The 16,612-nt window shown below is 35.2% G+C and overlaps 1 protein-coding gene across 1 annotated transcript; it reads right to left on the reverse strand.

The window, feature by feature from the left end:
• Positions 6,170 to 7,539, reverse strand: LOC105157639 (LIM domain-containing protein WLIM2b-like). The gene is made up of 5 exons (XM_011074065.2): positions 7,254 to 7,539; positions 6,978 to 7,080; positions 6,860 to 6,876; positions 6,664 to 6,753; positions 6,170 to 6,560 (listed from the first exon to the last, which is right to left on the reverse strand). The coding sequence occupies exons 1-5, from the start codon at positions 7,386 to 7,388 to the stop codon at positions 6,285 to 6,287; spliced, it is 621 nt and encodes a 206-aa protein (XP_011072367.1). The 5' UTR covers positions 7,389 to 7,539; the 3' UTR covers positions 6,170 to 6,284.

The following is a 16,612-nucleotide window of genomic DNA, read 5'->3' on the forward strand; positions in this document are numbered from 1 at the left end:
CCCCCTTTCTCAAGGAAGAGCTTGAGGCGATGAGAGCGTATTATCTTTTCAAGGTATCATTTTCTTGATGCGTCTCTTCCCTTCATTAAACGATATTCTGATGCTCCATATTTTCTGCAGGCGACCTCTGTGTATGAAGAGCTTTCCTCCAGGCCTTAGGGGTTCCTTCTATTCTCCAAATGAAGCCTAGAGGAGAAAGTTGGAGGACAAAGTAGAACGCCTAGGGAATGAAAATGCTAAATTGAGGGAGGCAAACAAGGATGCCACAAGCCGCTGTCAATTATTGGAGAAGGGCATGAGGAAGTTGTAGAAAGAGGTGGCCGGCCATGAGATTGCCCTTAAGAAAGCGGTGGAAAAGGCGGTATTAGACTTTCCCAGAGGAAAATAAGAACTACTTAGAGGCTTACTGCGAGAGTCGCCTCAGCAGTTCAAGAAGTCTGAGGGGTATCAGCAAGAGGTGGCCAAGATAGAGGGACCGTACTTTGAACATGGCCTTATAGCCTGTAAGGAGCAGTTTCAGGCTCAGGGGCAACCCCCCCTTCAAGAGAGGAGCCTATGTTCCTTGACCTTGCTACAACCTTGTAAAATGCGCCTGATCCCTTTGCATAGCTCTCTATCCCCAGGGATGGAAAGCCCTCCCCCCCAGACTTAGGTTGGTTTCCTCTTTTATCCTACATTTATACTTTTCTTTTTTTGTTTTATGTTGAATCTGCAAAGTTTTGCAAAAGGAGATTTAGACCATTTGTTGGGGGAGGTCGAGGCAAAGGTGAGGACTCCCCCAACGAAGTAATAATTGATTCTACAACGGGGGACCTCCAGGGTGAAAACGCCCCTGAATCAAAGGAAGAAGAAGCGTCTTTGGTCATCAATGTTGAGCCTCTTGCCACCCCTGTACCTGTTGTTGATGCCCCTCATGAGGACGAGAAAGAAGACGTTACCTGCAGGGAGAAAAATAACGATGTTGTTTGATTGGCTCTGTGGATGTTGGTTGAAAACACTTTCAATTTTTCTTGTTCTGCTTTCCCCCCCCCCCATTCGCAATGGGGATGAGACAATTTACTTTTCTTTACTTATTGGATATATTTTTTACTCTACCCATGGCCACGATTTTAGGCCAGGGGCCAAAATGCGATGCCTTTAGTTCATGACATTATGCTTGATGTTCATCATTATGCTTGCACTGCCTTCTTGATAGGATGGAATCATTAGGCTTTGTTTAAGGTGACACGATACTAGAGGGGCTAATCCTGGCGGGACGCATCTTTTGCCTTCCTTGTGGGAGGTCTCCTTCAGCTTTATTGTGAAATGCCTCATTTACCTCACCTGTGTCCAAGTACTTAAACATGGGGCTATTGCCCATATTATATCATGTAATATACTTATGTAAAAAAAAAAAAAAATGAGAGGCATATGAGGGCTTAAACATGGGAGTCCGGGAGGCTCCCTTGATGATAGAGGCCTGCATGAGTTTTGGCAGGGCTTATTCCTAATGCCCCGCCTCAAGAAATGCAATAAAGCATATAGAGGATGCCTCCTACAGGGAAATTCTTCATTGAATAGCCATCCATCAATGATGATTTGACTTTTGATGTCTATGGGCCTACGTTTTTTTAGAAGGATCCCTTTAGGAGGTCTTGTTAGGGAATGTCCTTCAGGAGGACTTATTGGAAGATGTCCTTCGGAAGGAAATTTTTAAAGGGGGTCCTTCAGGAGGACTTATTGGAGGATGTCCCTCAGAGGGACATGTTTAGAGGGGGTCCTTCAAGAGGACTTACTGGAGGGTTCTTTGAACGCGAAGGTTCTTCATGTATAATATTTCTTCAGGTTATGTATGTAATTAGGGACATGATAATGGACGTCCCTTAAGGTCTTCTATCTCATATGCTACTCGTCCTATTACCCCTATAACTTTAAAGGGTCCTTTTCAAGTGGGGTTTAATTTTTTTACTGGTTTCAATTTGTCCACTCTTCTTAATACTAGATCCCTCACTTGAAAACTTCGTATCTTTTACTCTCTTTTTGTGGGCATTAATCATAGTATTCTTGTATCTTTGAATACGAATGGAAGCTTTTTCTCTCAACTCTTCAATAAGATTCAGATTTTTCTTTAACAACTCCGTATTGTTTTCTTCATAGAAATGCAAAATTTCATGGAGGGTACCCCCAATTCAGCTGGAATGGTTGCTTCTGTTCCATTAACTATGGTAAAGGGACTTTCTCCTGTAGATCCTCGGGGGATTGTGCGACAAACCCATAGGACACTAGTTAATTCTTCTATCTAATTTCCACCAGCTCATTCTAATCGTCTCTTAATTCCTTGAATGAGGATTTGGTTGGTGACCTCCACTTGCCTATTGACCTGGGGATGTGCTATGATGTGAATCTTTGTTTGATATGTAGTCTTTTACACCAGTCTTGTATTTTGTGGTCTTGGAACTGCCGATCATTGTTGAGATATTTCTCGCGGGAGTCCAAAACGACAGATGATGTTCTTCCATATAAATTTCATCGCCTCTGTTTCTGTGATACGGGTGAGTGACTCAATTTCCACCTACTTGGTAAAGTAGTCATGGCTACTAGAAGAAATTTTCTTTGGTGGGGAGCTAGGGGGAAAGACCCCCACGATAGCTATCCCCAATTGTGCGAAAGGACGCGGTGATAACATGGTTGCAAAGGGCTCCGTAGGTTGGTGTATGAGGGATGAGTGGTTTTGGCATTTCTCACATTTGCTTACCAGCTGTCGCGCATCTTGTATTGTATTGTAATATGCCTCATCCTATGATCCTCTAGAGCGCTAGACAATTTGGAGAGGCAGTCAGCTTTGACATTTTCTTCCCTTGAAATTTGGATAGTTTGGAAACTTTAGAACCCCGTCTTTAATTCTGCTATCTATTATAAATATTGGATCATATTTTCTTCCTTGGCTTCGTATGAGCCCTTCACTTGTTTGACTATTAACTACGAATATGAATAGGCTATTAGGCTTCTAGCTCCCACTTTATGCACCATTCTAAACCTGTTACGAGGGCTTCATATTCATCCTCGTTGTTGGAGGCCCAAACCCGAACTTAACAGCAAATTCTAAATTTTCTCCTTGGGGTGAAGTGATAACTATGGCCGCCCCACTACCATGATCGTGGATGATCCATCTACATGCAATAACCACTTTTTGGCTTGAGGGGTGCCTTCTTCAGATATTCCTGCTATCCTGGAGATGAAGTCAGCTATAGCCTAGGCCTTAATGGTAGTTCGAGGTAGATAAGAGATATCATACTCACTCAATTCTACTGCACATTTTACCAATCGCCCTGATGTATCTGGACCCAGAATTTATTTCAGAGGCTGGTTAGTTTTTACTCCAACGGGATACGAAAGAAATTACGAACATAGTCTTCTAGCAGTCTTTCAGTACTTTGATGATGTAATACATCGACATTTATTTCCTATTATCTACACGAATAAGGATGGAGCTAATAGCTTGGGGGGTGGCTGATAGACACACATAGAGGGTATTCCCTGGAGATGGCTTCACCAGTAGAGGAAGTCTCGCTAAATATCGTATGAGTTCTTCAAAAAGCTTGCTGACAAGCATCATCCCAAGCAAAATTCTTCGCCTTCCGTAAGACTTTGAAAAAGGGCAAGCTTTTTTATGCCGACTTGGAGATAAAACGACTGAGTGCTGCTACCCTCCCAGTTAGCCTTTGTACTTCATTAATGTTGGAAGGTGCCTTCACATCCAAAATGGCTTTGATCTTGACGGGATTAGCCTCTATTCTTGAGGACTCTGTTTACATGAGGACTCCTATTCTGTAGGGAGTCCTTCTAGGCTAAGCAGTCTTGAGCCTTGAGGGCGCCTTTCTTCTCTTAGGCTGGGTTTGGAAGGCAGGCCTGTGATCTGGAAAGCCTTTTATTGGGCCTCCCTCTTGAAACGAGTTTGATAATCCTTCAGTGGGCTATCTTCACCAGGGGCTGGTAGGCTTGGTTTGGGCTTCAAATCTTCTTTTAGGCCAAGTGCTTTTGGGCCATACACATCAAAATATATAATGAATTTTTTTTTTCGAATATAATTCAAAATTTCAAATAAAACGAAAAGAACACAATGTTAATAATTACTAAAATAAAAATATATATATACTAAAAAATTAATTTTTGGTTCGATTTGGTCTTGAAACGTTGATGGAAAAAAACGAACCGGAAATCGATTTAACAAAAAAACAAAAATCCAACTGAATTTTTCGATTCGATTTTGGTTGCAAACTGAATTTTCGGTTCGATCGATTTAACCGAACTGTGAACACCCCTAGCTGGTGGAGGGTCATCAGCCTCAACCCACGGCCGAAAACCACGATACCCCAGCCTAATCGGAGGCTTACGTGGCAATGATCAAACACCATTTGTGGCTGGCTGCAGTGGGGGGCAAGTACAAGGGCCGTATATTCGGTCTTAGTGTTGAGGCCCATGTCTCAAGTTGGACTTACATATCACCATCGCCACCCCCACCTACACTGACACCAACACAACCAAACCCAGCCATGGAGGATCGCAGCGGCCACTAGAGATGATAATGGTCAATATGATGGCCATGGTGAGGGAGATGCAGGCCAACTCCTCGACTGCGGGACCGTGATAGCCGACTGCCTCAACTAGCACTCTGCCACCGCCTCCGGCAGACCCTCGGCCCCGATCGAGGACGATATGGACGTCGTTGACGAGGAGGGTTTAGATTAGGTTTTAATTTTGTAATTGAATAATATTTTGTTTAAATTAATTCTTTAATTTATAACAATTTCGAATTTCGAAAAAATCATTTCTAAACCTGCCTCAAATCCCCCATTTTTTGTAGTGATACGTCACAATTGATCTTCGTGATCTAGAGCTTTGTAATTACAAAGCGTAACACTTCCTAGAACAAGAGATTCATTACCAAATTCTCAATTGATCGCTTATGCAAGAACGGGATCTCCTATTTATACTAGAGAAATATATAAGGTAAGCGATGATTCTTTATTGTCTTGCCCTGAAAACTTCATGATGGGAACAAAGAGGTCTTTTCCCGAGCTCTGTTTTAATGCTCCAATCCTTCGATTAAAAAATCATTTCATATAATAAGTTTCAACCCTTTGGATTACATACTTCGACTTTCCAAGGATTGAGCTCTTCACTTAATTCTTCCTTGTCACTGTGAGATATAGGAGCTACCTTTAAAATTGTGACGCTTGACTATTGATCATGGGCCATACGATGATGATACACGAATGGTGGTTGTCTCTTGAACTTGTAGGAGCTACCTCTAAAATTGCAATGTCTGACGATTGTGGGCTATGTCACGTTGCAACGAGGATGTCGTGATCTAAAGGACGGTTGGTTGTGATGCCCCACCTCCCGTGGGTCAGGAATTGATAGGAACATTTTCCACAAGTTGTTCGTAATCTAATTTCAAAATACATTTAATGAATTTGGAAGCAATTTTCGCATTATAATTTCATGATACATTTAGTGGGTTTGAAAGGCTTGCACACCGCGGAAGTGACAGGAGTTTTATTTAATATTTTGAAATTCTAATTCTTTTTTTGGCTCAAAACAATATAAATGTGTTTTACGTAATCAAATTTTTACAGTCAATTCGAGTGAGTGAAAGATTAGGAATCAAATCGAACTATATGAAATAGACAAAAAATTCTTGAATTACTAAAATAATAGGAATTAAGAAAGTTATCCATCCTAAAATAAAATTTGAAAATATTTAAAATATACTTATATGTAATCCAATTTTTTAATACTTGATGGTGTGAAAATGATAAAACGTTGCAAGTAAATTGAAAAATGCATCTTCAGCTCTCAAATAACTCGAAATAGTACAATTCAAAATATTAAGCCCATATATTTATGTAAAATATTAAAAAAAATAATTATTTTAATTTTTAACTATTTTTGCTGATATGTTTATGTGTCCATTGAAATATTCAACTAAACTTGTTTGATTGATTTGGTTTGAAAAGCTCAAGTTTTTAATCCATGTATATTTAAAAAATAAAAAAAGAATTATTAGATCATACCGATTAATTATGATTCTAAAAAAAAAAAAAAAAATAAAAAAATTGAAGAAAATTATTGAAAACCAAACTATAATGAAAATTAGTCGAATCAACGAGACAAAAACATAATTATAAGTAAATAAAACAACAATTTTATTATCTTATGGAACACCTGTAAAACTATGTAAAAAAATTTAATTTTAGCATAAAGGAAAATTTAACGTTGAGGATTCCATCTGCAAGAAACATCTATGTCTCTTGTGCAAGCTCGACGGGCGTGGTGGGTGGTTGTGGAGAGTCGTCGGCCGTCGTCGTGTCCAAATCGATCGCCTCAGCACTATTCTTCCTGCTGTTAGCAGTGGTGGTGAGATGATTGTAGCTGCCCTTCTCCTTGAAGAGCTGAGCAAAATGGGGCTTGCAGTAGAGGATCCCGTCCAATGCAGCGTACGACGAGGTTGTAAGGAGGCAACCTCCGTGAGCGCACTTGAAGCATGACTTGTGGTAGAATTCACCCTCCATTGTTACCTGAAACGACATACGTTTGTAATGATTGCTCGAACGATTCGCTCACACAAAATGGTCACCATATGGTACGTGTTATTGCACTTGTTATGTGATTAGTCACTACCTTCTCCAGTGGGTAGACTGTCTTGGCGCAGACAGCACATTTGTCTTGGGTGCCAGAAAAGAATGAGGAGACTTTACTGGCATTCTTATTCTGCAATTGCATATTGAAAAGCACATAAAAGAAAAAAAAATTAAAGTAATGTTAATGTGGGAAATAAATTTCAAGAAAAATTTAATTCAAAGGTTGAATTATGCACCGTTTCTCCTTGCTTCGCTGTTCATGAAAAACGGCCAAAAAAAATGAAAAAAAACATTATTGATTATAATGTAACGTCGAAAAATTAAAATTAATAGTCGGAAATCAAGATGTTTTACGTGGTTGGAACTTCTTAGAAGTGAAGCCAGCACTCTCTTTGAAGAGCTGTTCAAAGTGAGGCTTGCAGTATAGTTGTCCATCCATAGCAGAGTAGTTGCTCATCTGTAATAACAAGAGTCATATAATACTTGAACGTATCAAATGATGTAATAAACCGTATCTGTCATTCTCGACACATTCTTCATTGGAAAGGTGGAAAACGAAGGAAATTTCCCACTTTTTTACGGTCTTTTTGTGTCGAGAATCTTGTAACAACTCGCAAAAGAATCACATACCGCAAGACGTCCGTTGCAATGGCTACATTTGAAGCAAGACTTGTGATAAGGGACTCCATCGGCGGACATCATCTCGACGAAATGCACAGTTTTGTCGCAGGCCTTGCATTTCTGTGTTGTCCCAAATTGAGCCATTTTTCCTCTGTCTTATTCTTTTTCTTTTTGTTCTAATCAAACGTTCACTCAAAGAACAAGATTTTGGAGGAAAATTTTTGGTGTCAAATTATTGTGCTTTTCCACCACATGGAGTTCCTGTTGTGTATGGAGAGGAAATGCTGCTTTTCTCTGTGAACTCATGTTGCAATTTGTAAGGAAAGTTTAAGGTATGTGCTGGAAATCAGACCAGTCATGTTCTAGTGGTGCAGGCCATTTCAGCCTGGTGTTAAGGGGATCCCTTGGAAGAACTGTTATTTCGAAAACTAAGATAATCAGAAACATCCATGTATGAAAATATAAATTTAGAAAAAAAATATATATATATATTTCAATGGGGAAAATAATGTAGCCACAAATAACGGGTGCTGACCACTTTTACCGCGCTTGAAAAAAGAAATACAAATGAATAATAAAAATAAATTATTATGTTATTCTCGTAATGAAGATAAGATTAAAATCTTTTTAAAAGTTTTACCTTGAAAAAGAACGTATTTTAATTTTTTTTTCTTTTTGTATTATTATGAAGCATGACTTGTGATTATATGTACAGATATATTTAGGTAATATATATTATTTATAGGTAGTCATAAAAATATTAAAGTTCTTTATATTCTTTATGTTTTTGAAACATTAGTATTATATAATTATATTTTTAAATTGATAATTAATTCTTTTAATTGATAAGGAAATTATTTACTGTGATTATTTGTAATTTACTTTCTAAATTTGATATGTAATTGATCAGTTTTTTTAAATTAACACCAATTACATAGCAAATGAATTATATTTTTCATGTAACTGATTCATGTTTGACCAAACTCGATTTAAATTAGAATTTTTCTATGCACAATACTCCTTATGATACATTACTAGGATGGGGATAATTCCTTTTAATGTATCTTCCACTACAAAAAAATACAATAATTAACCATGACTAATTTCCATGATTAAAAATAAATAACTATAGCAAATAGCCATTTACCACAGCTATGCAATGGTTTTTGGCCGTTGTATTTATGAGGGTAGCTAAAACACTTGTCATGTCTAAAAATCATGACAAATATTTTTACCATGTCTCTTAGCCATGAAAAATAACTTTTTCTTGGTGAAAAATATATATTTTTTGCATCGATTTATTAACCATAGCCAATAAAAATTATTTACCATAGTTTTTAGACCATAGCAATTAAGTTGTCGCTAATAATAATTTTTTTCTAGTGTTCCAAGGGCAAAATAGTCACTTCATATTATGCCTTTTTAATTGACTGGTTTTGTTATATTTTTATTTTTGGGTTATTTGTTTTCTTGATGAGAAGCTGAAAACCAATATATTTTAATAATAAGGAGTAAAAGTTTGTAGTATTATTGTAAATATATATTATGTGAAACGTTACTATAACATAATACTAATGCAGTTATGTAATCACTAATATACATATATATATATATATATATATATATAAATAATAGAAGTATCAAAATTCAAAGGAATACCTCAGTAAGGGTACGTATGTTTTCTCACGATAAGAATGTAAACTCAATATATTCTAACTATTATGTATTTAATCATAAGTTGCACTTATTATTATTACTATTATTTTACCTCTATTATATTATGATAAAAATCAAAAGTACGTGAAGTACAATTTTTCAAAACAAATTTCTATTATTCATATTAAAATAAAAGCAAAGAAATATCGTATTTTCGATTGCGTACGTTAGGGCATTTTTCAATTTACTTCCGTTTTTGAAAAAATTACATTTCATAAGTTGAAAATTTTCTTAATATTAGTCATTACATACTTTTTCCATCCAATAAATAATGAAAAATGTATGCAAAATGCTATCGTAACATTCAGTAAACTTTTCAATTCATGGGACGTAATATGAAAAAATTGTAACTAATGGAACTAAATTGAAAAAGGCCCAATAATTAACGAAAAATGCTAACGACTCCATTAATTATTTGGTAAGTAATGAACTAAAACTGAGAAAACTTTAAACTTACGCAATGCAATATGAGAAAACTGTGACAAATAGAGCTAAATTAAAAAAGACTCCAACAAATGGGACCAAAAATATAATTTTTTCTAAAGTCAATTTGGTAGAAGTCACATATTTTAAATATTTTAAAAGCGTTTCTAATATAATAAGATTGATAACTTTTATTTAAAATTTCATGTTATTTATTCTTTCATATGTATCGATTTAGTTTTTGAAGTTTATATTAGTATTTTCTATATTATTCTAATACTATTCATTTTAAATTTTACTGTGCATATTAAATTACTATTTTTAATATTTAGAAATAACTTCTAACAAATTAATCACGTTGAAATAGTATTTTCTTATTTATTTATTTTAGTTGGATATATTTATCATTAATGTCCATATAGTTTAGAGAATAAGACTCTTAAATATTCTTCTTTTGATAGAATTTTGTCTTCTAGAACTAATTTTGATTTATTAATTACAAGATTACTCAAGTAAAGATATAAACGTTATTTTAGTGAAGGGAGCAACAAACACATGAGAGATTTAAACTGATTTAAACTATTATATATAGCATAGGCTTAATGTAATTTTGATCCTGTATCTATAAAGGGTTGGAAATTTTGGTCTTCTAACTTTGGATGTGGCAATTTTGGTCCTGTATCTTTCAAATGTTTGTGATTTTGGTCCTTCAACCCAATTCATAACCATTTTGCCCTTCTAATAACAAAATAACCATAGTGCACTACATGCTCTAAATTAGACCCAACATGATTTCGAAATAAATTAAGTCTCCACAAATTCATATCTTGATTTAACCACCTTGATCCTGGAGTATTCCGAGTCCTCGATTTTACGGGCTTTCTCCAACACACTAACAATATACCTTATTTTGTTTTCTACCATAGGGTGTAAAAACAGTCCAATATAGAAACTTAATAAAATTTTGGACGAACAAGTTGAACAAAAGCCTTGAATTTATTGAAAAAAAGTTGAAATATTGCGTAGATATTTCTCTTCTATAAGAGGAGCAACCTTTTAGCCTCTCATAGATAAGAGGACTACACTCGTGGGCGAAATCACCATAAACAGAAATTGCTAATATTGAAAACTTAAAAGGAATCAAAATATTATGTGGTGAAGAGTTGGAGAAAATTCTTGATGACCCCCATCTGCTTCCAAGCTTCCTTATTTACAGTAGCCCGCGTACTTCAAAATTGTTTTAGGTGACGTTATTATATTTATCACCCATTTTGACCTTCTTCTTTTCAGTTGTTGGTCATTATGGCTTGTTTCTGATGGCTTGCTAGCTGGTATCCTCTACTTTCTTATTATTGGCTTTTCTGTCATCTTCTGCCAACAGTATTCCTTTTGATTTTTTACATTTTGAGGTTTTACCTCGTCTTGCAAAAATTCTTTCTTTTACCCTTTTAAATTTTGGTTTCTTATTTTGTCACAACAACGATATATGTGGTTATGCAATTGCTCAACATGCATCATGTTGCATGCCTTCTTTCTTGTGGCCTCTGTTGCAGGCAGCTTATTCTCCCATACGAGCATTCTTTTCTTTTCGAACAATCTTTCTGCAAAGTCTATGCTCTTTCTTGTGGTGGAGGTTAATAGGAATAATCCATTTAATTTATTGAAAATATTTTAAATGGATACTTGACTCTATCTATCTCTATGAGACAGACCTAGAATCCCCAAGCTCTTCTAGTGGATATTTCATCTTCACTTAGAGATGATACCAAGGGAGCTTCTCTTGTGGCAGCCTTGACTTTGTTGAATGCTACCATGTCGAGTCTCTGCAACTTGATATAATGGAATGCTGATGAGACCTTTTCCCTGCAATTTTAGTATCGTTGAAATAAACTTAAGCTCCAAAATATCGCCTTATTTTAAATGGGAATTCTTTTGCCATGTATCATATACTACCCCACTAATCCATTCTAAAAGTTTTGAGATCTCCGAAAACCCTGGTGACATAGTATGAACCGAGGCAAGTGCTCCAGAATTATACCATTCTTGAACCTCTTCTAGTTTTGACCCTTCGAGCATCTAGATCTGGTTATATTTTTTGAATGCATCTACAATGGTTTTGCTTGGGTTAACTCCTATTCGAGAAACTAATTTTTTCTTCCACATTCTTTGGTACACCTGCTAAGTAGAAACAGAAGATAATAAGTCATTAGCATTAACTTTAGAGTTAGCTGTCATCGGCCTAAGGTTAATCTCTTCCTATTTGACCATAGAGGTGCTGGGTTGACTTGAATTATTAAGAGTTTGGAATTCCTGTAATTCAATTGCCGCCTTTTTACCAGAGTTTGGCAATGGCCTTGCGCAAGCAGTACTTGAATCTATTGCTACATATATCAGGTCTAGTGAATCCTAGACAGAGAACTCTTCCCAGCAATCTTCTATAAGCCTCGGGATTAGCCAGCTGCTCTTCTGCAAAAGCTGTAAACTTGATCCCTATTAGCAGTGGAATGCTAGTTGCCTTGGTTTGTGCAAGCCCAGCATATGCTATAATATCCTTTATATATTTATTTTTTGTAACATTGAGACCTTCATTTGACCTTGCAATTTCAAGACCAAGAAAAAATTTTGCTGGTCTAAGGTCTTTAATAGTGAACAAGTCATCCAAGTAAGACTTAATTTCTAAAATTGTTTCCTTTGAAGGTCTTGCAATTAAGACATTATCCACATAAACAAGTAAACAAAATATACCAGTTGAAGTAACCTTAGTGAATAGGCAATGATCATGTTAGGACTGAACAAAGCCAAAGGTCTCCAACTTTGTTGTGAACTTTTGATTCAGTTGCCTTGAGGCTTGTTTGAGGCCATAGAGAGATCTTTTCAACTTGCACACATGTCCCTCAGGAATAGTATACCCTTCAGGAGCCTGCATATATATTTCTTCATCTAGAAATCCATGTAAGAATGCATTATTTATGTCTAATTGATGCAAATGCCAATGCAGTTTAGCAGCAACAGCCAAGAGAATTCTAACTGTTATAGCTTTTGCCACTGGTGAAAAAGTTGATTATAACCCTTAACAACTAACCTAGTTTTATACATTTCTATAGAACTATATGACCTCAGTTTTAACTTAAAACCTGACTTAGAGCCTATTGCCTTCTTTTGTTGGGGAAGTTTTTTAATTTTCCAGGTGTGGTTTCTTTCTAGAGTTTTTGATTTTGCAGACATTGCATCTCTCCACTCCTTTTTCTTTACAGCTTATACAAAATTTTTTTGAAGCTTCTGTATGATTAAAGTTTTGATCCACTTCTGTAGTATGTTCAGTGTTATCAGATAAGTCCTAATCTATTTCAGAGGCTATTTGTGGTATAAAGGATGTGATAGGTTCAACTTGTTGTCCTACATAGGGAGAAATATCTTCTTCAAATATTACATCTCTTGAAAGTAGGACAGTTCTCTTATTTAAGTCATACAATTTGTATCCCTTTTGATTGAGAGCATATCCTAAGAAAATACATTTTAAAGCCCTTAATCAAATTTAGATTTATTTGGTAGTGTATTTGTTGCAAAAGGCAAGCAACCAAAAGTTTTAGATTGAGTATAATTTAAAGGTTTATTAAACAACATTTCATAAGGAGTTTTCCACTTTAAGACTGGTGTAGGTATTCTATTTATTAAGTAGATTGCTGTTAAAACTGCATCTGTCCAAAATATTTTTGGTAGATTAGATTGAAACATCAGTGATCTAGCTACCTGCAAAAGATGTTTATGTTTTCTTTCTACAATACCATTTTGTTGTGGTGTGTATACACATGTTGTTTGGTGTATAATTCCTTCTCTCTAAAGAATTTTTGACATTGCCCCCTTAGGAATTCAAATCCATTGTCAATTCGTATTACTTTAATTCTTTTTATCAAATTGAGTTAGGATCATCTTTTGAAAGTTAATCAATAGACTTGCAGTTTGTGATTTTTGTTGCATTAAGAATGTCCAAGTGCATCTGCTGTAATCATCTACTACTATTAACATATATTTACACTTAGAAATGAAATATTCATTATAGGGCTCCCATAAATCTATATGTAGTAAATCAAAGTAGTTTTGAGATGAAGAATTGCTTAAGGGAAAAGATAGTCTCTGTTGTTTGGCTTGAGGATAGATTTCACAAGATGAAGGTTGAATTTTGCTTTTTCTTTTATTAATCCTGTATGGATCAGTACATTATGAGAGATATGTCCTAGTCTTCTATGCCAAGTTTTTGATGTAACAAGTGGCACACTAAGGCTAAATTCTTTGCTGGAATTCATGACTTCATCTATATGCTTCTTCTCAAAAGATTGTTTCTTGAAGATGTAAAGTTTTCCTGACAAGCATCCCACTGCAACCACTTTTTTAGTCTTATGGTCCTGCATAACACAATAGGATCGAGAGAATTTAAATCTAATAGAGGAAGTATCACACATCTTGCTTATAGACAATAAGTTGAACTTTAAATTTGGCACAAACAACACATTAAGGTAAACTTTATCAGAAAGTGCTATGTTTCCTAAGTTTCCAACAGAATGATTTGCGCCATCTGCAAGATGTATGAATGCATACTTGGGTTCTTTTATCTGTTATACTTCTTTTCCTCTGGAATTTTTTCTGAGTTCATAGCCTTTTAAATGCCTGCATGGCCATGTTTTGTCCAGTGTATGGATTTCCTGAGTTCACTTCCTTTTGTCTTTCAATCCTTAATATCATAGAGTAAGCTTTGGTGACATTAGGCAAAGGGTCCATCATAAGGATTTGGATCCTGACATAGTCATAACTTTCATGTAAACCCATCAGAAATTGCATCAATTGGTCCGCCATCTTGAGATCTGCAACTTTCTTGATAGCTCCACAAGTGCATTGTGGAGTAGGCTAGCTCATCCCAAAATCTTTTGAGTTTTGAGAAATATAGTGACATGGATAAAGAACCTTGAGACATAGAGGCCATTTCCCTTTTTAGTTGATAGACCATAGGTCCATTGCTTGTCCAAAATGAGTTTCCAATTCAATCCATAACTCTCTAGCCATACTAGTATACAGGAAGCTCTCAACTATGCCTGTTCCATGTGGTTACCATGTAATCTGCTCTAGTTCTTTTGTCATCTTTTGCAGGCTTGATTCCCTCTCATTGATGAAGTTTAGCTTCATTTTGACACCCAAGGCTATATTAATTGATCTGCTCCTAGAAAGAAAGTTAGAGCCATCTAATGGTGTGGTTATCACTTGGATGCAGCTTCAACATCTCTTGATCTTCTGCCATTCTTGTCGTGGGAGTTTCTTGAGGTTTGTAAAGGAATCAGGAAAGAAGAATTTCGTTTTGGTGGAAGGATCAGAGAGCATCCAAGATGGTTCTGATACCATGTAAAGAAAACGAAAGCTGGAAGGAATGAACAACAATTTTCCATTGTTTTCTTGGGCAAGAAGAAGAGAGATTACAGTACATTTCAGAACGAAGAAGCACTGTTCTTTCTTTTATACAACACTAACTACTATCAGTCGTAAGGCTTAAACGTGTGTTCTCAGACTTGCGCCTTTGGAACTCCTCCTTCTATAATAGAGACAGTGCATTGAACTTTTTCTTCTTTGTATGTAATGGAACAACTGAGCTGCTACTGCAAGTGTATGAAACCTGGGTGCTTTACAGTATCGAACCAATTCCAAAGTCCTATTGCTCACTTTATATTTCATTTATTATGCATGCTCCACATGTATAAAAATCAGGATTTGTAACGGTTTTTTGGAACAGTCTTTGTAGCAACTTTGGAATGGAAAACAATTGCTGACGTCACTTATTTCTGCCAGAACAATTTCATATATTTGGAATGACAAAATAGTTACAAAGTCCATTCCTACACAGTCATATTCGTAAAGTCGTTACAAAAACTTGACTGTTACAATTTGGGACGACTTCTGGAATTGTTATTAAAATTTGGAACGACTCTTCCTTTTGTGAAAACTCACTGTTCTAAAATCTGGTCTAAAGGCAGTTCCAAATATATAATTAGCTGTCGCTGTTACAAACACTATTATAAATTTTTAACCACTACAAATTTACTATTTTAGAACGACCATGTTGGCGTTTGTAACAGCCACTAAAAAAAAGTTAGAACTTTCTCCAGTAATCGAATATAAAGTCATTACAAAATGTAATACACTTGAACGGTCCACAAGCCATTCCAATAGCCCTTCCAATTATCTAATTTTTTGTGAAATATTTAAATTTATAATAATTCATGAAAAAAAAATTATTTTTTTAGAAAAATAAAGATTAATATTTGGAACTGCCAAAAATTTAAAAAATGTGTTACATGGCCGTTCCAAAATCTATAAATATTTGGTGGATCTATTTTGGTGCTGGCTCAAAATTTGGAGGAAAATTGAAATTTTGGAACGGTCATTATATAAAGCCGTTCCAAAAATCAATCTAATATATTCGTTTGGCGGAAATTCTAAAATTATTTGGGGAAAATTTAATTTTCAAATGGTCGTTCCAAGGTCAATACCAAAATTAATTCTAATATGTTAATATCAAAAGTCGTGTAAAAAATCGTTACAGTATGTGTTTAAATTTCAAACTTATGTTTTCAAGTATGATATTATAAAATTCATGCACCGAATTCATGCCAAACTTAATTACATTTAAGACTATGTCCATTTGATCACATCTGTTGGTCTGATTTAAAATTATTTGGCCTAATTCTATAGTGTCGATTGAAAAACTATTTTTATGTTCCGGATATAATATCTCGACATCCGAAACTTAATCATATGTATTCTTTTGTCGGTCTGATTATATCTAACGGTTTGACCTAAATTTTAACGGTCTGATTAAGTCATACAGTACAACAATGTAAGATGATAGTTACGTCAGTGTAATACTAACAATTATGAATATACAAATTTATTCCTTATTGTGAATGTATATCAATCTCAATTTCAAATATTTTATATACTTCAATTGTATTAATCCACACAATGGACACTTTCTTCAATATTAAATTGTCCATTACAGATTTTTATTAGTTTTTATATATTTTTTTAAAAATAATACTTTATTTAGAAGTCCTTTTGGAACGGCTTTATGAACGACTAACAAATACGATATCGTTTTGATTTATGTAAAGTAATAATGTTTGAACTCTTTTTAGAACGATTTTATATACATAATAATTTGTTTTGAACGGTCTTTAGAATGATTA

The sequence above is a fragment of the Sesamum indicum genome, linkage group LG1 (genome assembly GCF_000512975.1).
Source record: "Sesamum indicum cultivar Zhongzhi No. 13 linkage group LG1, S_indicum_v1.0, whole genome shotgun sequence".
Classification (NCBI taxonomy): Eukaryota; Viridiplantae; Streptophyta; class Magnoliopsida; order Lamiales; family Pedaliaceae; genus Sesamum; species Sesamum indicum.